Consider the following 23,560-nt stretch of genomic DNA (forward strand, 5'->3'; position numbering starts at 1 on the left):
TTACACAAAATTCAGTATGACCTTTTTTTGTATATTAAAAATAGAAAGAAAAAAATGTGAATGTATTGAAATGTTTGTGTTTACTGTGTTTTATAAGAAAATTAAATAAGAATTGTGGGATTTATTTTAGCTTGCTTTAAACAAAAATAAACATTTTTAAATGTATTTGTATAATTATTTAGATGCACGTGTCTGTGTAGTCACACTTCTCCTGTTCTTGGAAATACACTTGTAAAGCTTGTGAGGACACTTGGGAAGGTCAGAATCATTCTGGTTGTTTTTTTTTTCTCGAGGCTCATGTATGTTTGTCTTGTGTTTTCAGCCGAGCCTCCTGGGAGGAGAGATGGGCTTGGGCAGTCCGGGGGCTATTTCACCTACGAAGCCAGGCTCGCAGTATTATCAGCACTACTCCAGTAATAATCCGCGGCGGAGACCACTGCACAGCGACTCAATGGGTGAGCTCTGGGGCTTCCAAGCTGCATTTAGCTCTTCACCCTTCTCCTTTCCCACGTACCGTATCCCCTGCTGCCCTCCAGAGCAGGCTTGTAGCTGACCAGAGACCTTTAGTCAGGTACACACTGAAGACAATTTCAGAGTCGGTGCCCTGGGAGTTGTTATAACCTTCTGCCATTCAGCAAACTAAGTGTACAGCTACACAATCCTTATAAAACCTTTCCTAACAATCTGGATTTGCTGTTGTTCTTCATTTTCCTGTTGTGTTTGTTAACTCCAGATACTCATCTTTACCAATTATGTCTGTGCTGGGAAAAGACGTTGGTTCTAAATGTTACTAATACTACATATATTTTATTTTAGTACTACATATGTTTGTATTCACAAATTCACTAATACTCATCTATAGATAGATTTCATGAACTACATACTCTGAGTATTTTCAAAAGTGTGCTATTAAAAGCAGTTTCTTTATATTATCAAATTAAATCATATTTACAGATTTTATTCCTCATACTGTATATAGCATTGTTGCACTGCATTTTTAATTTTCCTTGAGGTACTGTAGATTAGTACTGTAGATCGCACGAAATGTACTTTTAAAGCCCCATCTCATTTGTAACATTTTCTACTTTCTTTTGTGAAATAAATACTGTTTTGTAATGATTCCATTTAATGTGAATAAATTCATTAATACTAAGTTTTACATATAATGTTTTTTTTTTCTTATTTTTAAGCTTGATTTTATGGAGCCGGAGAATACATTATAATCCCACATAAAATACTCATTTATGGTGAAGTAACTGAAAACCTTTCAAATGTTGCATCAATTTTTAGTTAAGACTTCCTTTTGAACATTTGCAGTCCTCATATTTCCTGTTTTAGTCAAAAAGCTCTTCCGATATAAGGGGCTCTCCAGCTACTGTGTGCCTGAACAGGATTCTGAAAGAAAAAAACAGGCCTTGATATGACAGCCTTGAGGGGCTTTCAGAGCAGTTTTACATTCCTTTTCATTGAAAGTAAAAACGGCAAGTTCTTCCTTCTTTTCCCAATGTAGCAATAAGAAACTTTCAATCGTTTTTTGTTCTGATGAAATAGTTCGAAAAAGGTTCTGCTAAAAAGAAACAATAAATTTCTTTGGATAATAAAGAGCAAAGATATTCTCTGTTTTTTTTTACATTCTTGCTCTGTTTGACTTCAGCCTGCCTTTGTCTGTAATAAGTGAGACTTGCCAGTATCGTTTTTATCCTTATGTCCTTGCTCACCATGCTGCCTGTATTTTGCTTTGCATTTTTAACAGCTTTGTACAGCCATGTGTACCCCAGAGTTGAATAAACACCAGCAACTTGCCCCTTATAAATCATTCTTCGTAATTGCCTTTTTTTTTTTCCTATTCAGAGGTCCAGACAAAGAAAGTCCGGAAAGTTCCCCCAGGTTTGCCATCCTCAGTAAGTTTAATGTTTTTATTATTTCACTTGTTCATTCTGGTATTATTCATGTCAGATATTCATTGAGTACATTCTACGGCACTGTCACTTGGCTTATTTTATCAGTGCGGCCACTTCAAACAATGTGGATGATAAAAGCGGAAATTCTAGAGAATTTAAATGATTGAAAATAGGGTCTTTGCCTTAAAAATAAATTATTCCTTGTATAACAGTGGTGTCAGATTTTAAAACCACTTTCACCTTTATCTGCTCGATCACAAGTACAGCTGGAGTACAGTGCACCCATTGTCATTGAACTAAGTGATGTTGGATATCTTTAACTTCGTTAGCGGCTGCAGAGTCAGACTGTGGTTTGTGTTGAGCTGTGCCGTGGCGCGGCTTGCTTGTTTATTGTCCTCTGTTCCACACGCGCTCGTGAACCCACGCAAACAAAATCCATAGAAAATACGCAACTCTGAATAAAAAAATAAGCACCAGTCCAGCTTGTTTTGTGCAGTGAATTTGATCAGTTATCTTCGGTCATTGTTCCAGTGTCATCGAATATCGACCTTAATGTTAGGCCGAAAGAAATTTAAATAAATGAGTAAAGTTGACCTTCAGCGCCAAAAGCTGGTTACATTTGTCTTTGCAATGGAAACTGGATGGAACCAGTTGGCTTTGTGACACTAATATCTGGAATCCACTTTAATCACATCACATGAGCGGCTAGTTTATGTGTTTGTTTATTTTTATTTATTAATTTCGCTATAACTGTGGCAACCATCGGAGTGGGCTAGCTGTAATCCTCGGATTTAGATCATAAGCTTGCATCACAGTTTTACTCGACGATGGTGGGGATTTTACGAAAGTGATTGTTATAGATGAGCCCGGTTCCCTCTCCTAATCCAGCTTTGTGTTGGCTGTTTAACGTCCAAAGTGGCTGGGTTTGATTTGAAGTTGTGTTTCTGTTTGTTTTGTATATGCCACGAAATCCAGACCTTCAGAAATAACATGTGCATTTGTGTGTTTCTTGGGGAAGGCTTTAAAATGTACACCATTCTCATCTACTGGACATAAGTATTCTGGCCTGTGATGTAGCATGAATATCATTGCTGGCTAACCAGAGCAAGATAACTACATCTCTTCAGCATTACCAAGAGTAACATCTTGGGCTCTTGGGATCTCTAAATTCCCTATGCACATGCGTATGTAGGCTTTATCTTTTTAAATTTTAAATTTGACATATTTGGACGTTCATAAACACCCTTGATTGCAATTTGGTGTTTTTGGAAACTAATCAATTTATCCCGTTTTAAACTTAGCAGGTGGGCAATAAAAGCAAGGTTTTGACATTGTTTTATTGCATTTGATTCTTAGAAGCTGTTATTTTATTTGGTGTCAGTAAGCTTCTTAACATTGTAAGAAACACATTTTATGAAAACATTTTTGTATTTATTTTGAATGGCGTGTTAAAGCTTTCTGAGTATAATAATTAAACTGTACAAATTAATCTAAAATTAAATTTTAAAAAAAGAATTGAAAAGTAAAATCAACCATTAGAAATGATTCATTCATGTTGAAGAAACTCAAATCAATAAAACATTAGGATGAATTTTAGGGGATAAAATCAGAGTTTTCTTCATTTTAATATTTAAAGCAAAGTAAATAACATTTTATAAGTTGAAAATACATCTGGTTGTGCTTTTTGTCTGAATTAACTTGTTCATTTAAATTAAGTACTTATTAATTGAATATGAAATATAATTCTGCTTTGGCTTTAATTTTGCAATGTCGTATACTGGCTCCTTTATCAATCTTACTGGAAAGCACTGGTTATTTTATGTAAGTTTAATTACAGAAAGTAAAATATCATGAATTGTATTTAGTTATTTTTAAAATGATTTAGAGACCAGTGGCCAACATTACTAGATCATATGTGTTTTTTCCAAGTTGAACTTGCATTGCTAATAACAGCAGGCTTTACTTTTCACCATGGACAAAAATAATAGCAGAAATGTTATCAATAAATTAAGTATTTCAGAAATTATTTTTTAAAAAGATGTAATTATTTTAAGGCAGCAAAGAAATTTTTGATATGGCATTTTTTTTTCACTCACACTGACCTAAGTTAATGTAAAATCATGCCACTATTTATTTGTGAAACAGGTTAAAATTATTTTACAGAGAAATAGGATTCTTTCAAATTGATTCACCTTTACATATCAGCTCTATATATAAAGGCTATATTCACAATAGGGGTAAAAAATGCTTTTACTGTAGTTGAGGAGGTGCTAGTAAGCAGCTACAGTACATGACCTATACAGTGAGGACAGAAATATATAGATTTACATCTGTAGGACCTAGGACAAGGAGTATGTGGACCTTAGTGCAGTTTCTGCCATTCTTGGCTCAAGAATTGTGTCTTTCTAAACTATAGACATTTTGCAGCAGGATTTGAAAAAATGTCTCATATGAAGCCTTGTGTTTTATCTTTGGTGTCACTTTCTAGAACAGAGACCTAAAACGTTGAACACAATATTAAATTTTGGATATTAGGACAGAATGTCTGCCATGTCTGATCTTCCTGACATGCTGTTGTCATTTGAAACAAAGCCCCTTGTTACTTTTTTCTCCTTTAAATCATTTTCCTAGTTCACAAACCATTCTATTGTAAGCCAAAATGTTTGCAAAGTTAATTTACTTAAACTACAATTATCCTGTCACTTCAGGGAAACCTTGAAATAATGTGGTAATCAAAAGGAAATTAGTTCACATTAGGCGGAGTGCAGTTTCTCTTGTAAATGTTTTTTTTTCTACATTGGCCTTTTCTTATCACATATGTTATAATGCAGGATAAATGCTGTATGTTGACAATTTTTGTCGCAGCATGCAAAACAAAAACTGCATTACTGTCACTGTGGTTTGAAGAGTCGTTTAAATAATATTGCGGTACACTTGTCACTTTTACTTGTGGGTTTTTTTTGTTTCACAGTTCCTTTTGTATCTTTTTTAGATTGTGATTAGATTTTTTGGTGTAAATCCCCCTAACTAAAAAAAGGAGGCAAAATATTTTTTTTATCTTAAAAATAAAGTGGATTGATGCTCTTACTGTTCACACCTATGTGCTCAAATCCACAAATTTGATTTTTATTATCACGTTCTTATTAGAAGTTAAACATAATGGAGAACATAACCAGATGTATAATTTTATTTTTGCCCTATGTTATTCTGGGCTTTGTTATCCAGAAAAGTGAGCAGTGAAACAATACCAGAGAGAACATTTGGTACGTTAATATTGTAATGATTATTCTTTGCTTTGAAATTCTTTTCTATCTCTGTTTTAATAGCAAATTCAGTTTATTTCATGTGTCTGTTTCAGATCTGTTCCCAGTTTTGAATAGTACTACTTGATTTTTGTTAGAAATTAATTCATTTAACTGGAGAATTATTATCTGAATTGAAAGTGCCGGCAATTTGAACTCCTCAATCCAGGGCATCTCCTTTCGAGTTAGTATGTGTTTGGCTATTTCTTCATGATGGCTATTTTAGTTCCTCTGAATTAATATCTGATTTTGTTTAAAGTAGACAGCGTTAATTAAATTAAGCTGGGTCTAGCAGAAGGCACAATAGGGATGCATTCTCACGTGGGTCGTGAGGCTTTTTCCTGAGCTTTTCTGCCCCCTTCAGGCTCTTTTTGGTAAAGCATTTGGTCAGGATTTTTTTGGGGGATTTCACTGTTAAGCTGGTGGAAAGCTCGAATAGTTTTCTGTAATAACATGTACTCTGATTTAATAATCAAACATGCAAGAATTCTGTTTACTTATTGATATCTTTTAAACAAAGGCACTTCCTTCATGTTAGCATGAATACAGTTGGAGGGCTGACATTTCTGTCAATTAGTGGAAGTTGTCACCCACTTAATTCCTTTCAGAGCATTTCTTGTTCCGCTGCCTCGCTTCATATGTTAAAAATATAAATATGCTTAACATCTCCTTGATACACACACGCAAAATTACTTTTAAGTTCTACATCCTGAGACAAAATATTAAACAGATATGAACATGTTTAGGTATAACGTGCCCTGTTTTTATGACAAAGACAAATTGCAAGTTTGTGCATTTTAAAAATCATGGACCCCGCAGGTTTATGTGGCTGGGATAGTTTATTGACGTTTAACTGTGCTCTTGTGGTTTCCGCAATGCTGTCAGCATATGTCGTGCAATGACATTTTCAGACTAGAGAGCCTTGCGCACACACAGCCTTAAATTCACGGCACTTGGCTTGTCCCTAGTTCCCTAAACATCCAGTAGGCAACATAAACTTTATTGTTTGCTAGCCCAGCTGCCCCCACTGTCTCACAGTTGCTTTGCTAAGAGATGTAGAGGGCAGGGGGGAAAGAAAATGGAGCCTGATTCACGCCCGAGTTGCTGAAAGTTCAGGTTGAGTTCCCTGAAAGTGGAAGAAGAAAGCAAGAAGAGGGGAGCGCTTCAGGTTTATTTTCAGGATGTGTGGATTAGCAGATATCAAGCGGGCTGATGGCTTGGCTGGCAACCAAGGGAAGTGAAAAATGATTCTTCTCTTTACCTCCCTTCGTTTTCTTTCATGTAGCTGGGAACTGCGTAAAATTGTGAAGTGACATATAGAAAGGCTTGTGCCATATAGAAAGCCTTGTACCTAATTCCCATGGACCCTGCTGTGAGAGCCAGTGCCCCTTGTGGAGCTAAAGAGATGGTTATTATTTATCCCCCTGCCTTTCAGTCATTCTAAAACACGGCCCTAAAAGGAATCACTTGACACATCGCTAATCGCTTTGGTATATTGCAACAGATTTTAATAACTGCAGACGGAAATGGATTTGGCTGTCACTTCACCTAATTTTTTTTTTTCTTTTTGCTTTTGATTTTCCTAAGTGGGTTCAGCGCCAATGCGAACGTTTGACCCGGTTTTAAACCCGACTGCCACGGCATTCCTAAATTCCTAGATTGTAACCTTTTTAGAATTTGGTCATTTGTGTTTGTCACCCCGCCGCAAAGCGAATGGCTAAAGCATAGAGCAAAGTTAAGTTAAAGTGTTGCAAAGTACATTGTTTTTTGTTCTTTGTAAGAAACAGAAACAAATCTACAGTGTATAATAGCTGGTTGGTTAGTTATGTTGTTAGTTATTACTACATGTCTTAGTTGTAGGTAAAAGATTAGTTACAATATTGTTTAGGTGTAAATAAATGATGAAATATGTTGTTTTTTGTTCAGAAAAATGCTAGACCCTGTAGAAAGTATTTTTCTAGGTGTCAGAATCTCCTGCCACATGCCCAGACTCCTTGAAACACAATAATATTAACATTTTATACCTACAGAATAAAGAGTTTACCATTTGTCCATATTTTTTTTCTTGTTTCATCAGAATTGTAGCAAACATAAATGCAGGTAGAGAACTGAATTCGACATTTGTTTCCTTTTCACTTTTGCGTTTATTTCAATTCCATTCGCTTGATAATCTTTTCATTGAGTAGCAATTTTTCTTTTAAGTGCAAGCCATTTAAAACAAATAATGAAATAATGCTGTTGCTATTTTTATGCTAGAACATTTTTTGCACAACTCAAGTGTAGATGTATTTAAAAATAAATGCTAACTGCTGTTTGTGATTGGGTTGGCTCTGGCATTGCTTCCTGGGGTGGAAATGGAGCGGAGTGATTTCCTAATTCAGAAGTTTGCTATAAAAAATGTGATTTTGATTTTGCTCTTAAACCTTACAGCAGTGAGCTGCATGGCGAACACCTGCAAAAGTCTAAAGAATTGGTGTGACGTGATCACAATATATAGGTTCTCAAAGAGCTTTACAGATAAAATACAACAAGATGACTTTAATTTTCAGTGTAATAGGTCTAACAGCCTTTATTGCATTGGTTTCTTCCAAATTTTAGATTGCACAACAGTAATTTTGATATTTGGTATTGGAATTGCATTAGAAAAAGCCACCTGTTCAAGAATGTGTAGCACAAGTTATTTAGAAGTGCTTTACAATGTCAACTTCATTGTGTAATTTAAATCCATATTTTATGTTACAGAACTAACCTCTTCTTTCTTTCAGCTGAGTATGTCGGCTGCACAGAGACTGAAAACACTGTAGCTCCACACTGATTTATGCCTTGTGATGCTGAAGAGAGTACCACACATTGTACTGTACATGTGTAACAAGGAAATTGCATTACATTTGCACTAATGTGCTAACAACAAAATGTAGTGCCAATACTATCTTCCACTTAAAGCCGCACACATTACAGGCACACCTTGGTATCTTGATTTTCTTGTGTGCATGTAAAATTATCTTGAAGCAACATTTTAGCAGTGAATAAACTTCAATTGCTTGAGTTTTACATGTTCTGTTCTGATAAAGACTGTTACATGCAGTTTGCTATTCTTGTATTACCATAGTTGTAAATAGTGGTTTCAAATTTCTTGCATTTTCTAATTAGATTACAAGCAAAATACAAAGTTGAGAAAACATTTCCATAAAACAGCATAAGCTTTTTTATTGACCCTTATGTTTGCAGCATGATACTCTGCACAATGACCATGTGAATAGCTGAACAGATTTAAGTCCAGAACTCTCTAGAGAAAGGGCTCATGCTATGCAGTATGCTTCAGTTAACATGACCTGGGAAAGAATTGTGAGTAAAATGTTCTTAAAATACAAGAATTACTTAGCTGAAATATTATTTTTTATTTTTATGTGTAGTATATCCATTCATAATATATTTAAAAAGTAGAATTTTTAATTTTTGTTAAGCATAGCTGTGAAACAGCCTTACTGTGAATAGTAAAAATACTCTCTGAAGTGGCTTTTTGTTGTAAGCACACACATGAAGGTATTTTTGTCCTATGTGCACATTATTTTCTTTAGCCATTCTTTTAATGAAAACTACTTCAGTCAGGTTCCTGCAATTCACTGGCTGCTGTAGCATGCAAAGTCTGGTTGGTTTATTACCTATGTCGAGTAAGATGTTTTGGACACTGTGTTGCATATAAAGGAAATGGAGTCAATTTCCTCTCATGGGTTGAACACTCATCCAGGAACTCTGGATATATCAAGCCACTTGTGAGATGTCTTATGTCTTGAGGGTGTCCGTCTTGAGTCAGCTTTTATTGAAGTAGTTAAGCTGACCAGCAGGGCTGGTGCAGCTGTGCGTGTGCTGTATTTGACGGTTGTATCCAAGGTTCGTTTGGGATGTCAAATGCTTACCTCTCTGGAAAAAATAAATTAATAAAAGCCTAAATAGTGCGAATGAGAAATAAGAAAGATTGTTTTTGGTGCTTTTGTATTTGGCTTTTCTCCCCCCCCTTTGAACTAATGCCACCTTTAAAAATGTCACCTTTAAATCTTTAATGTTCCTTCTGCGTGCAGTGTTTGCAAATTTAATATTAACTGAACAGGGTCCAATAAAATCCAGAACATTAGATCATTTATTATGAACCTTGATCTTCTCCACACACACTCATTTTCACTTCCGCCCATGTCGGCTGGTCTTTTGTGTTCCACAGACAGAAGAGTGCTGTGGTGTAACCCATGCACCTATATTAAATTCACATCAAAGACAACTGACTTCTATTAATGTTGATTTAAATTACACTTGTGGTATTTTTATTCCTCTGATCCCTTCCATCGTTCTTCAGTACTGTCCGGATGTGCTGTTCGCAGAGGCTGCATTCCAAAAACAAGATTGTGCTGTGCTCGCCAATTCCAGCTCTATCCCCTAACATAACCAAACACTGTGCATCTTGGAGCAGTGCCTGCTGTTTGATCCCATCGAACTTCCCCTCAGCTCAGCATTATTCACAAAACCTTTTGCTTCCATTTATTGGTGCTTTTTTTTTTTTAACTGGAAGGAAATAAACAGCCTTAAAAGTTGCAAAATGGAAATTTAAGGCCCACAGTTGTTTGTCTCCATTTTTCAAATATTTATGAGGTAAAATGTACTGGCAGGAATAGCTTTGTGAATATAGCCCCAGGTGTCCTTGTATCCAGTAGTCCGTAGAGTAGCCAGTAGTGCTGCTGTAGCATCTGTTTCTATAGACTACGGCAATGATTTATTGTCTTATTTTTTTGACGTGGTAGTATTTTTTGTTTTATTCAATAATTTAATGTGGCTATTTTATTAAATCTGTAAAAGAGCGTACAACCATACCCATATACTGTATGCTTTGGGAATGTGATGTGACTATAATACATTATTTTAATACAGTGTTTTTCAAACTTGGACAAATGCACAATTCATTCTTTTTTTTTTTCTTTTTTACATACATCTGCTTTTTTACACATTTCGTTTGCCAGTACCGTTCTTGTGGGGTTTATTGAGCTCGGCATTACGTTGAACGAAAGGTACATTGTGATAAGAAATGTACACAGGACACCCGAAAGACAATGCAGGAACATGCGTGTATATAGATGTGCCTGTCTGTCAGTCATATCTGCCCATCAATCTAAAGCATTTCCTCGTTCTACTCGGCATGTTAGCAGCCCATATAGCTTCTGTTTCAATACCTGCCATCCAAGCCAGATTCATCAAGAATCTTTCACTTCTGAGTAGATGGGTAGCGAATGGGCACATACACCAAATTAGCGCACTATTGGCAAAGCTACAGATAGTATCATATTGGCTCTGTTTGCCCTGCCGAGTGTATTTTCACATAGAAGGCTTTTTAAATGCAGTGATTTACTTGGTGTATGATGGCAGGCTCAGGCTCCTGCCTCCCTGCTACTGCTATAACTCTCAGTTGAGGGAAGGCCACAGAGAAAAGGTTTAGCACCATTGTATGTGGGTGCTACTGCTATGAATTGTGTTGTTTTGTTCTGTGATCGCAGTGACACGCTCCCTATTAGAACCCAATAACTCCTCTCTGGACCCACACAGAAAAAAAAATTGACGTGTAGTCTGTGGCTGGAAGTATCTGTGCAAAGCCTTGTGTGTGTTGCAAGGTACAGGCTGTTTTGTATAGTGGCAGTCCAGGTTCAATGAATGCAAAAGCTTAGTCTTTAAGGTTTTCGGATGTGAATGTAGTGTTACTGCTAACAAAAACAGCCGAGAGGACTGAATGACTTGTAGAGCAGCATGCAAGTACTCATTATTAGATATAATGCCCATCTTAATTTATATGACCGGAGTTAAAGAAACCAGCTATAGAGGTATATGTAGAAATCTTGGTTCTGTTGTGTTTCATTTTCCACGTTCTACGTTTCATTGCATATAGACACAATTTGGGATTAGCTTCATTTAAATCAATGTAAACCTCATTTGAATGTGCATGTTAAGTAGGGAAAATAATGTGCAGCCGCGTATGAGCAACAGGTCCACATAAGTAGAGTTAAAGCTTTGAAAACTTTTATTTTTCCCTTATATTTCAAATGTTCTGTTTGTGCAAAAATCACAGAATCACCATAAGGGCTGCTTTGCATTTTTAATTTAGTAACTAACATATGAATAAATTTGCATATTAATTAGTTGCAGATTAAATCATGCATACATAATTGCCTCCTTACTGTGTTTAATGTTTGTCAGAATCGGCAGCCTGAGTTGATGGATGTCATTTGAAGATTACAATTTGACGTACCCTTGGAAATATTTGAGCAAATAATGCAAGATTTGAAATACCAAAATTAGCTAAAATTATAGAACAATTACTAATAAATTCTTGGAGGGAGAGGTGCAGTTCCCTTATAGTAGCTGTTTTCCATGCACCAAATCATTCCCTATTCATAATCATTAATGCACCTCTTAATTACCCTGCATATGCAAATTAACACTTTCAGCACTGGATGTCTTTAGTGTACAATGTGTAAAATTAAATTAAGGTTTGTATAAAATTCAGATCAGTTCATTAAAACAAATTGAGGTTTATGCATGACATTTTTTCTTGTTTCATTTAAGAAAGCATTTGCGTGATCCCTTGATTACATTGTACGCAGGGAAATAAAGCTGATTGTAAACACAATGTGATGTGCGTTTTTATGTAGTGGCTGTCCTTGCACGTGAATATGTCAAACATATGTCTAATACATAATGTGAATATGTGTATTGTTTTAAATAATTATTATGCAGAATATACTGAAACACAGATTCTGTCATGTAATAATATTTAATAGCAAATATATTTTTTTGTTTTTAGTGTAGTTCCATGTATCATAGATTTGCTTTAAAATATTTTGTTATTTATTAATCAGAACAATTTTCTAAACTTAACATTTGTCCAAACTCATTTGAACTGTTTGCTACCAATAAAAGATTTGTAGTTTAACAAAACAAATGACAAGACCTTTCTGTAGGTTTTTTGGGCATTGTAGTAATCCAAATTCTGCTTCACTGCATTTTGAATTTTCATTCCAATAAAGATGAGTACAACTGATGAATCCAGTAACCAATTAAAGAAACCTTATTTTTTGTTATATACACCAACATTTCCATTATATTTTCTGAGTTTTGATTTTCAAGCATAAACCAACCAGAATATTAATACATGTGTCCAAAAATTTAATGATCAAAATATTCAAAGTCTAAACAGGTGCTTTTTTATTCACTATATGCAGTAAAAAGTGGAAAGATGGAGTAGAACATTCTTCTGTATCAGACATGTTCATTTTTCTTTGTAGTAGCTAAAGAACAGGTGCTTTTTGAATATGCGTACTTGTTTTTAGCCTAACCACTGTACGTACTGTAATTACACGAAAAGCTGCAAGTGTTTCTGCATCTGAATCTTGCAGTTTGGAATATAAGTGATGACAAAAGCTATCAGTTAGGCCAAGATTGATATTTTACAGGTGTTTTTTTGGGAATGAAAACAGCTGAATGCTTGCTTTTGAGCAAGGTGTTGATATTTTAGTAGCGGCCAGTGGATGTGTCATCTGTGAAGGCCACAATTATTAAAAGCCTGGCGTTTCAGAATGACATGTTTCCTTAGTTTAAGAAGAAAAAGGTTCACTATGGCAATAATTTGAAGTGCCTTGTAAAATTCTTTTGATATATATATACATATTTCTATTGTATCCTGTGATTGGTTGCAGGGAGTGTGGAGCAAATTGCAGTGTTAAACCATGATATTACATCCATTGTACATATCATGTTATTCCTTACTTTGATCATGTTTCACTTAAAATCATTTTTTTTCCATTTAGAACAATTTTGAATGTGTTTTTTTGGGGGGGCGGGTGAGGTGGCAGGTGTGATATGTTTAATGAGAATGCATTTACAACTGGACTATTTTATAGGCGACGAAGCCAAGAGTTTAAGTCGGGGAGAAAAGGCTATTTTAATGGAGAGTATCAAATGTGCAGATTATCGGTATGCTCCTGCTTAAGAGAACTTGCCTTTATTTTTTTTTTCTTTTCAAATGTCCAGCCCCTTGAACTCAGGGGGAGGTTAAGGGGGTTCAAATGATGAATCCTGTGAGATTGACAACTCATGGTTCTAATGAGTAAAAAATCCTCAAAGCATGAAATCGGAATGAAATGTGTGATTATAATTCAAGTACTGTTTACCCTAATCTCCCGGGACTCTCCGAATAAATACAGGAAGAATCAGGAGAGAGGAAAAATAAAAACTGCTCCCTTCCTCTGTCACTTTAGCACCTAGGAAAGAAACTCTTGAAAACAACAGCAGCTGAAAACAGGAAAAAAAAAAAAAAACTGCTGAAAATTCCCCACGTAGAAAGCAACACTCCCCTCTCTCGTCTTTTAATAATATTGTCTATGTACCAATGCTGCTCCGAGTTGTAAGAAAATAGGTGTCTTGAATTATTAAAGTTTATTCTGGGAATAGCAGTACGCTCGAATGGCATTTGCTTCAGCATATGCAAATGATTTAGTTCCATTTGGGATCTATTCCCAGAGGTTCCTCCTTTTTCTGTGATGCCCAGAATTTGGCAAGCGCACACACTTCACTTGTTAAATCTAGTATACAGGAAAGAAAGCCGCAGTGCCCCAATTTCATCAGCTTTTTTCCCATTTTTAAGACGGGAAAATGGAATTCCACCTCGGCCAAAAATAAACATGCTTTCTATATATATTGTTTAGTTAATAAACCTTAATTTTATATGTTTGCGTTTATTCGTTGTTGTTGTTGTTTTTTTTTTACTGTTTATTGTGGGTGGTTTAAAATACAAATGTTTACAATGGTTCTGAATCATGGGTACATTACGCTTCTTACAAATTCTGCTTTTGAATTGGAGTGCGAGTCTTTGACTGGTAAATTTGGAATTGCATTACTGTCAGATTTTATGTTGTATTTCCTTTTTTTTTTTTACATTATTGCATTAGTCTTTTGCCAAATCTTCAGTTTGTGTTTGTTTTGGCTACACGAACTTTGAATATGAAGTGCGGGTCATATTTTTAATAAATGTGTGTGAATGCCGCTGTTTTTGTCTAAAAAAACTTTTATCTGTAGTATTGTTTTAGACTGAATCGGAGAGTTCCACCTGCAGAGAATCAGATTTTTGGTATTCAGAACTTACAGAAAATGGAGCTGGCAAACAGTTGAGACAGAACAAAATGCTAACCGTATCACCTGTGTAACAGCATATTTTTGGAAAAATACATTCATTTCTAATGGCCAAAAATTCTCTTTTTGTCCACATTCATTTTTGATATGCATTATTAGTTTTTTCTTTAATTTTGTATGGCTGTATCCCTTGAAATGCTGCAAGCTGAAGTTAGACTATTTAGTGCAAATTTGCTTTCAATCATTTCTGTCATTTTAAAGGCTAGCTTAGATCGAACTTTCATATTGTGCTTCCTAATAATAGTATAATAGTAAAAAAAACTGAAATGGACAGAATCCTATGCCCAATTTATATGTTTAAAATGAGCCTACAGTATGCACTGAGACCTCTTGTACAAAACAGCACATTTTAAAAATATCTGTGAGTAAGACTTAAAATGACAGTGTGGATGTCAAAACGAATCTCATTTGTCATGCAGGCTAAGGTATATGCAGGTGCAGTAATGGTTTTTTGGGGGGGGAGGGGGGTGCAATTTTTCTTTGGTTTATTTATTTTTTTTTAAAAATATTTTCTTTCCGGGGGTTGTTGACCAAGCAATAGAATTTGCTGTCTCTGCTGCTTCTCAACGAGGTCAAGAGATTTTTTTTTTCTGCTTTGAGTCAAGTTCTCAGGCTGCTGCATACAATGCTGGGAGCTAGCCAGCTCCAGAGACAGATGGTAGAGTTATTAGATGTGCATCATACGATTCCCTTCCTGCCACTCGCTTTTTAATCAAATTAAAACAAAAAAAGAGGGAGTCTATTAACTGCATTTGTATTCTACTCAATAATGGACCCTACTCTAGTTCTGTACCCCCAAGGCAGAGCTAAAGAGGGATATTTGAGAATTTTATATTGTACATTTTTGCACATATGTTTATGTCCATGTGCATGTGTTTATACGTGTATATATTTTGTGGAATCATACATGTATACACTGTGAATGTGTTTTTGCTTATATAGCTTGATATTGTCAACAGACGTTGTAACATATATGTACATTACCCATAAATTGCCAAATTGACATGAAAAGGCAAGTTTACTGAATTCAAGAAGGAAAAAAGAACTTGTGTTGAAAGACTCTATGTAGTTCCACAGGCATAATAAAAACCCATGGAAAAGTTGAATATTTTCTCCTTTTCTTTCAAGGAAGCCGACCTAGCTCAGTACTGGGATAGTTTCCAGATTTACTATGGAAAGTTAACTGCCAGAGACAGCGAGAGGGAGAAGGAGAGAGAGAGAGAAAGAGAGGGAGAGAGAGAGAGGGAAGAAGGGAGGGAGTAATACAGAGGGAGAATTGAACCCCCCCCCCCCCTCCCCTCCCCTAACTCAACGTCAGAAATGGTTTCTTCCTACTTTGCATATTCACCATGCTTGGCCTGGCCATATGGGAAAATGCAACTGAAGGAATTGTTGTGAAAAAAAGGGACAGCGAGTTTGAAATAAAAGTTGTTAGAGTGCTACTGAAGAGGGGGAAAAAAAAAGAATAAAAGAACCATGTACTGCGCATACACGATTCCAGGCATGAGTGGAAGCTCTTTGATGTACTACTATAATGGCAAAGCGGTAAGCTAACTCTATCATTATAGGTGTCATTTTATTTAGTTCACACTGTGGTAGGAAGAGGCTATGTGTGATTTTATGGCAATGTTTAAAGTTTTCCAGTGACTACCTTTTTTTTTTAGAATTGTGCTTATTTACATCTCATAGTATACATTTTTTTTAAGGAATAAAAAAATATAAATGTGATATTTAACTATTCCTGTTAAATTATCGCCCCCTTCCCCTCCTGCTTAGAGACAGAGATTTTTGGCACTTTTGAAGGTGCGCACAGAGTAATGTGGCATGCATTCCTGACAGCCTGCACAGTGGTGCTTAGCCATGTTAAAATCTGTGCAACTTCATTTAATTGTGTTTAACCATTTTTTCCTAAAAGATAGCTCTTAGTTAGCACTGCAATGTTGTTATATCTGATTGTTCAGTAGTTTATTTCTGTTTCTTTCATTGAATATAAACCGTAAATAGTGTAATTGCTTAAAGGACATTTGCTATAAAATAAGAAAAAAGAGCATGCTGATATTTATATATGCATTGCATGTTGTTTACAAGGTGTCCTTACTTCTCTCACATATAATCATTGAATGTATTTAGTATTAATTTCTATAATATTTAGGATACAGGATTTTTTGGAAATGTCAGGTATGTTAAAATCTAAGCACATACAGCTGTAGCTGTGTTCTGAACATAAAAGCTTTAGTATCGTTATAGTCTTTTCTTTTACCGGTGCAAGATTTTGGCCTGCAGAAAGCTGACTTAAGAGAGGCAGTGATTGTGTCCGATAATCCATTTTAAAGCACACTTTCTTCTCGAATGAGAAAGAGGAAGAGTTTGTGAAGATATCTCTCTGTGAAGGGCCATCCCAGGCCGTTTTCCTTTAGAGCTGCACTCCTTTCCATCTGATTTCAATCAGATGAAGGTAGTTAGGCCAAAAGGGAGCTATTAGAGCCTTTACTAAGGCCCGTGGCAGTTTTTCTCCTTTCATTCTTTTTTTTTTAATTTCACACACAAAATTTAAGCTGGCAAGTGTACATCTATAAAGTAACACTGCGGCAGAAAAAAGTTGTCTTCTGAGAAAGTGCAAAGAAAAATGCAGTTATTCATAATGAAGAGTGACTGGTCAACGTGCAGTAGTCTAGCAGTTCAGACTCTACAATTAGGAAATATAAGAAGTGAAATACAAGAAAAACAGTGCAGTGTGAAGGTTTACGGTTTTTCCAAAAAAAAAATCTTCATTTGAAGTTGTGCAGAGACAAACTCAGATACACACATATATGTTCCTAGAGAAAGACTCTAATGCATTTAGAAATTCTCACATCTTTCAAAATGTAGTTAATCTAGAAATCTCTGATAGGTTATGAGTATTTTATTCCTCCATTTGCAAGGGGTTGCAAATATTGTTCTCTTTACCAGTATACCAATAAATGTACTGTATGTATTGATTTGGACAGAGGAAACCAGCGCGTTTCTGTACAGCATAAACCATTATCCTCTCCCCGTGTGGCACAAGTTCTGTAGGTTTTAAAAAAGCAATCGTAATTAAAGAAGCTATTTACGGTGTCATTTTGCTCAATTAATTAACTGAAACTGCAAGGACAGTAACATGGTACTATTTATTTAAAGGTGTTTCCAGTGCTGTAGTTTCTGTATAAGGCCATGGTTTCCAGACTGTTTTTATATTTAAAATTATGATGTGTAGACGGGTATGTATTTGAAAATCCCCGCTCTGCTAGCACTCTGTTAGTTCTCTGCGGCTGTTTGTCCGTTTGTTTAAGTCGAAAGCGGCACCAGTTCTGGACAGGCTGGTTTCCGAAGCCTCACAAGCCCAAGGAGAACGCGGCAACGGCGAACCGCCCCAAACTTTTCAGGATGCCGATCTGTTCCCACCATCGCCGAAGCCTGGCGCGCTGGCTTGGCAGCATCGTAGCACATGCCAGCCCGGTCTTGGAGGCAAAGAGGTCTTCACACAAGTTGGCATTACCAGACCCCCCTTTAATAAACACAACCCCCTTTGTATGCAAGCTGTACAATCAGATTTTTATTTATGATACGGCGAGCATTGTTCAGCTTTGGAAGGCGTATTGTACTGGGCTTGATTCAGTGCCAGGCATCTTGCTGGGATTGTTTATGCCGTGCGTTAAGTGGTCAAAACACAGCATATAAAGTTTTAATTCTGAAATGGATGTTGATTTTTTTTTTTGCCCCCACCTAAAAACGTTTGCTTCTCCCCTCTTTTTTTTTTCTCTTTCTTAGCTTCGGGTTAAGTAGGCAGTGGCTCGGACGGCTATCTTCCTGTTCTCTTTACTGAGTAAATTAAAAATAGACTAGGCTTTATTCTGGTCTGAAGGAGGAGGGAGCTTAGGGAGCATTTCTGCTTAATGAATCAACAAAAGAGAGGGGGAGAAGAAAAACAAAAGCTTTTTCACAACCTAATTTTAAACATTGCTGTCCATTCAGTGGTCTTATGCAGAGGCATTACTTTAATATCGCAGGCGTTACGATGAGAAAAATGACTGCAATCGCAATATTGCCGTTTCCAAACTTTTCAAAAAATGAATTTGGAATTTACAGTTGCACTTTAAAAAAAAGAAGAAGAACCCTACATCACACTTGACTGTGTATAGGTTTGTCTTGGATTATATTTACACATTTAATTCTTCCTAAGCAATTTAAGAAATAGCTGCTGCAAAATCTGGTTCACTGTGAAAGTTTAAAAAAAAAGTTTTCAGAGAATTAATAAAAATGTATCATTTAATGGATGTAGCCACCATTCTTTCAGTATCTGGCAAACAAATGTGATACAGCAGCATGAATGTGCCTTATTATCAAAATAATCAATGGGGTACACATCATGAAATGAAACACAAGATCTGTATGTGTGCTAAATTAATTTATTTTTTACCATGGAACTTAATATTTCATGTGAATTATTAATCGATTGTTAACATTTATTGTAACCTTTTAGGCTAATATTTGTGAGCTAAACAGAATGGCATTTAATTATATGAATTAGAAGAGGTTACTGGATTTTTATAGCCTTTGCTATTCCTTAAATTTCATAACCTGCAGGAGGGTAGTGTAATAATAATCTAGTTATTGTTTATTATTATTATTATTATTATTATTATTATTATCAATTATTTGTAATTATTTAAATGCATGGATGTTTAATATTTTCCTTATTAAAGCATAACTCTAATTTACTCCCTGTATAATGTTTGAGAGTTTACTTTTATATATGTGCCTTTGTTATGCATTAGTATAAAGCGATTCTTTATTTTTTGATGCACAGTTATGCTGTATTTCATTTATATATAATAGAACTTTATAAGACTGAAATTATAAGGTCATTTACTTTAAAATAATGATGTGATAAGTCATCTAAACAATCCAAACAATTTATAAGAATTTGCTGGTGCTATATGAAATATAGTAGTTTTAGCTGTGCTCAAAGTACCTATCCTAAAATATACATTTCATATGCCTAACTTAATAAAAAATAGACGTGAATAATTCAAAGCGGAAGTAAAGTGCATTTATAAAGGAAGATCTTTGGGGGTGTATATAGTTAATTTATTCATAGTACTAGTGTGTTCCTAAACACCTTTGTTTTCTTCTTAATTGAAGTAAGGTTACTTTTGATACAAACACAAGGAATTATTTTATTAAAACCGTATTTCAACCTAAAGAATGTGTAGGGCTGTGAATGAAGTGTATTATAGTATGCTAATTTCCTAATGATATAGCCTTATTTACACACATTAGAAAATCAGTGATTTATCATAACTTTAGATATCGGCTGAATAGAATAAATTAAATAGAATGTAAAGCAGATATTTAACAGAATTTAAAAAAAAAAATTTTAAAAGATCTTGCTAGATTTAGAAGCTAGAAAACCAGATGATATCTCAAAGAGTTTGGTTAATAGATGTAATTCTTTTCTGTTATAATGTATACTGACCATTAATTGTTTTGTTCAACATTCAAACTATTTTATTTCAATCCAGCTGAGGACTTTTGTTCTGTTTTATTGATACTTTTAAAGTTTATGATTTTATTTGAAACGACTGTTATTTTGCAATCATTTGTAGTTTTTGAAAACAACTGGAACAATGAAATAGACACAAAGAGAAAAAAATGTAAACAGATAATTTAATAAAACATATTCATCTGCTCTGAAAGCAAATGTTTTTATAGCCAAAGTATACATGGTTAAAAAGACAGTTTAAACAACTATTTAAAAAATTAAATGTATCAAATTGCTGCAGAGCCATAGGGATTCGCAAGTAAATTTCCTGTCTACCTGCATGTATGTCCTCATGTCTTCTTTGTCGCGAATTTAGATGTTGTGGACAAGATGATTGATTTTTCTGGTAAAGGATATTAATTCAAAACAATTAAAAAATGTGTTCTCAGATTAATTTGAGAAAACAAATGATACAGTGAAACAAGCAGTAAGAGTCTGAAAAATAAGCATGTGTTTTAATGGTATGAATAATGTGAGATGTAGTCAATTTATTGAAAAAAGCTGTGCTATAAAATTCTGTTCAGTGCTTTGAAAATCATTTTTATCATAGTATCATTAGATAAAATTATTTTTAACTCCACAATAAAGCTCTTTGTATAACCTAAGAATCTAAAATATTTCTTATTTCAGTAGGTTGTGATGTAACACTAGCTTTATTATTTCTGTTTATTGCATTGCAGAGTTATAGTTACCTACGTAAATAGTAATAAATCACTGTACAAATGGTGATTATTTTGTGTAAGTCACCTTGCATAAAGATGAATGCTAAAACAGATTATTAAACATTTTGTCATTTTGAGAAACTCATTAATTATATAATTATATACTTCTCATGTAATCATAAGTATGCCATGTTAAAGTTTTCTAAGTAATCATAACTTACAGAAATGGAGAGAACTATTCATTGTTTGTAATGGCTACATCTAAACGATTGCTTTGGTAAAGTAAAAGATTAACTATTGAGATCATAAATCAAAGTATAGTGTATAGATGTATCTAATTTAAAAATGGTCACTTAAATGTAGAGTCAATGCAGGCAATAGGTTGCAAAACTATTTTACAGCATGCAAGTGATTACTTGAATAGCACACTCATTGATAGTGCAATACTCACCACTTGATTACATAAAGCTTTTTTTCTTATACTAATTGGTTCATTTGTAATGTGTGCATACTGTAATAGAGATATCAAAAGGTTCACTGTATCGGTGTCTTGCCGAATGTGTGCAGACATTTTCTTTCAATTGCCAAAAGAGTGATGCAAGGAGTGGGGTGAGTGCTCTTCCTATTGATGTTTCAGACGTGCAGGACGGGGTGTTTTGCCTTTGTAGGCCTTCTTGCAATAAGTCAATTTTTGTACAAAGCCGTGGGAAATGTAACCTGCTCTGAGAAGAGAGTGTAACTCTACACCCCAAAACACAGTCCGTTTATGGCCTCCAACAATGCCAATTCTAAATGTTCAGGGGCCTACCCCCCAAAAAAAAACATGATTTAAAATAAAACAGTTGGCCTTTCCACAAATGTGTGGACAGTGACAGTTATTGTGAGATTTGCATTTCAGCAGAGCTTCAGACATGACACACTTGCTCTTATTGAACTCTGTCCTTCCTCATTATCGAACAAAGAACAGATTCATGGTCAGTGGCATTGAGTGGAGAAAATAAGAAAGCTCGTTCCATGCTATCTTGCATGTCCGTATAGCGCTTCCTTGCTTGCATTTTGTAAAGAATATTTTACAAGTGTTTTCTAGGCGTTTTTTTTTAATTCATTTTTCAGTGGCAGTCCCCTCCCTTGATGTTGTTACTTATTAATGAATATGAAATCTGCACAAACAACTTGAATTTGATATGTTTTCAGCACATATATTTTCTGTAAAGCTACAGTACCTGATCTGTCAGATAACATGGTACACAAGTCACATTTAATGAATTGAATACAAGGCCAAAAAAGAGGTTAGAGATGTGCTTTACAGTTTTCTTTTAGGTATTTGATTGGGAATTTGGCTTTATGTAAATGTCCTCCAGATCAAAATGTTCAAACTGACTTGATGTTTTATTCGGGCTTCAGATTGCTTGCTTTTGCTTGTCTTCTCCTGCAGTGTTTTTATAGTGCAGCACAACTGAATGAGACTTCATGTTCTGTGGTGGAAGTATTTGAAAATCACTGGGGAAATCATAAGAAAAGCGCGTCTTTTTGAAAAATCTGAAGTCAATTAAAAGACTTTTCATTTAAAAAAATCAGTTATGTACTCAATATGTTATTTGCACATGTTTCAAATTGGTATTGACCGTGTGAACTGTTATTCGTACAAGTGTCAAAATCTCCATGGCCATACCTTTAGGTTACCTTGAAGAGCAAGGTACAGAGAAGTGATTTTAGGTGATCATTACACAAGCCTGAAGAAAGTTTATGTTTGTGTAGATACAGTCGTTAGCATAACAATAAATGGAAACCAACATGTGAAAAATTGTCTTATATCTTTATGAGACAAGGGATAGAAAGCAGAGTTGAGAGATTTACTCATCAACGTGTGTCATTGACATCTAAAATTATTGGAGATAACTTTGATATAAAAGTCGTTTGAGCTGTATTAACTTAACAATTTTTTTTTGTATAAAGTATTAATGGCTTTCTTAGTCACCATTGCAGCACTGAAGTCTTTTTCAGTCAGTTTGTGGCACAGAGCTGTAGTGTTATGGAAGACCTGAAGATCATTAGGGGCAACAAAACTGCAAGCAAAGCTGTATGCCACAATTTTCCCTAGAATGTCTTATGCTGTAAGTTCCTGGCTATTCCTTAGACAATTCAATGCTATCCTAATACAGCACAGAAAAGAAGAGTAGAGATAGGTCTCTTGCACAAAGAGTTTGCTGTGTACTGCAAAAAAGAAATAGGTCAGCTTTTGCAGTTTGTGTTAGTATAAAATACAAAACAGGGAATGACCGGACATAATCTGTAAGACAAATGGCTTTTGTTTGTGCTCATATCTGTGTAAAGACAGGAAACTTTTGCACATGACGCAGAAAGTGCTATATTTTAAAGTACATGAGGGTGTTACACAGCCTTAGTAATTTTTGCATTTCTTATGTATTTATAAACTGCTGAAAAGAGTATTGTTATTTTTTAACAGCACAGAAATAGAAGCAAGAAAAAGCTGAAGCTAAAATCGCTGAAGAAATCAAGTCTTTGATCTTTGCGGCTATATTATTGCAATCTGTGCTAAATAATGCAAGCCTGATTTGGTAGTCTGAAGTGAAGGTTGATCCATATGTTCGTTATTAAACCAGTCCTTCAGATGTAATCAGGTTGGCGTTATACTGTATACCCAGGAGGTCTTTATCTTAATTCTAATTAAGTTTATATATATATGCACACAGTCTTTTTACAATTTACTAAGCAATGATGTCCATCCAAATGAAAAGTAATGAATCGGTACTTCAGTTTTACAAACAAAACATTTCAAGAAGTGTTGGACATATCCTGTAAGAAACAATAGGAGAAACATATCTTTTTGTTGTATGTAATTTGCTTAGTTCATCTGGGGGGTTTTGTATAACATGGATTAAATTATTT

At 35.0% G+C, this 23,560-nt stretch overlaps 1 protein-coding gene across 7 annotated transcripts in view; it reads left to right on the forward strand.

The window, feature by feature from the left end:
* The window catches only part of tcf4 (transcription factor 4), a 207,484-nt gene that overhangs the window by 122,220 nt on the left and 61,704 nt on the right, over positions 1 to 23,560 (forward strand). For all 7 annotated transcript variants that reach the window (XR_016090848.1, XR_016090849.1, XM_088911566.1 and 4 more), the window contains 2 exons: positions 323 to 455; positions 1,852 to 1,901. Coding sequence is in view for 5 of the 7 variants with exons in the window: in XM_088911566.1 (XP_088767692.1) it covers positions 323 to 455; positions 1,852 to 1,901 (183 nt within the window). In the remaining 2 variants the exon portion in view is untranslated. The remainder of the gene's footprint in view (positions 1 to 322; positions 456 to 1,851; positions 1,902 to 23,560) is intronic.

This window comes from Atractosteus spatula, chromosome 3 (genome assembly GCF_055471065.1).
Source record: "Atractosteus spatula isolate fAtrSpa1 chromosome 3, fAtrSpa1.hap1, whole genome shotgun sequence".
Taxonomy (NCBI): Eukaryota; Metazoa; Chordata; class Actinopteri; order Semionotiformes; family Lepisosteidae; genus Atractosteus; species Atractosteus spatula.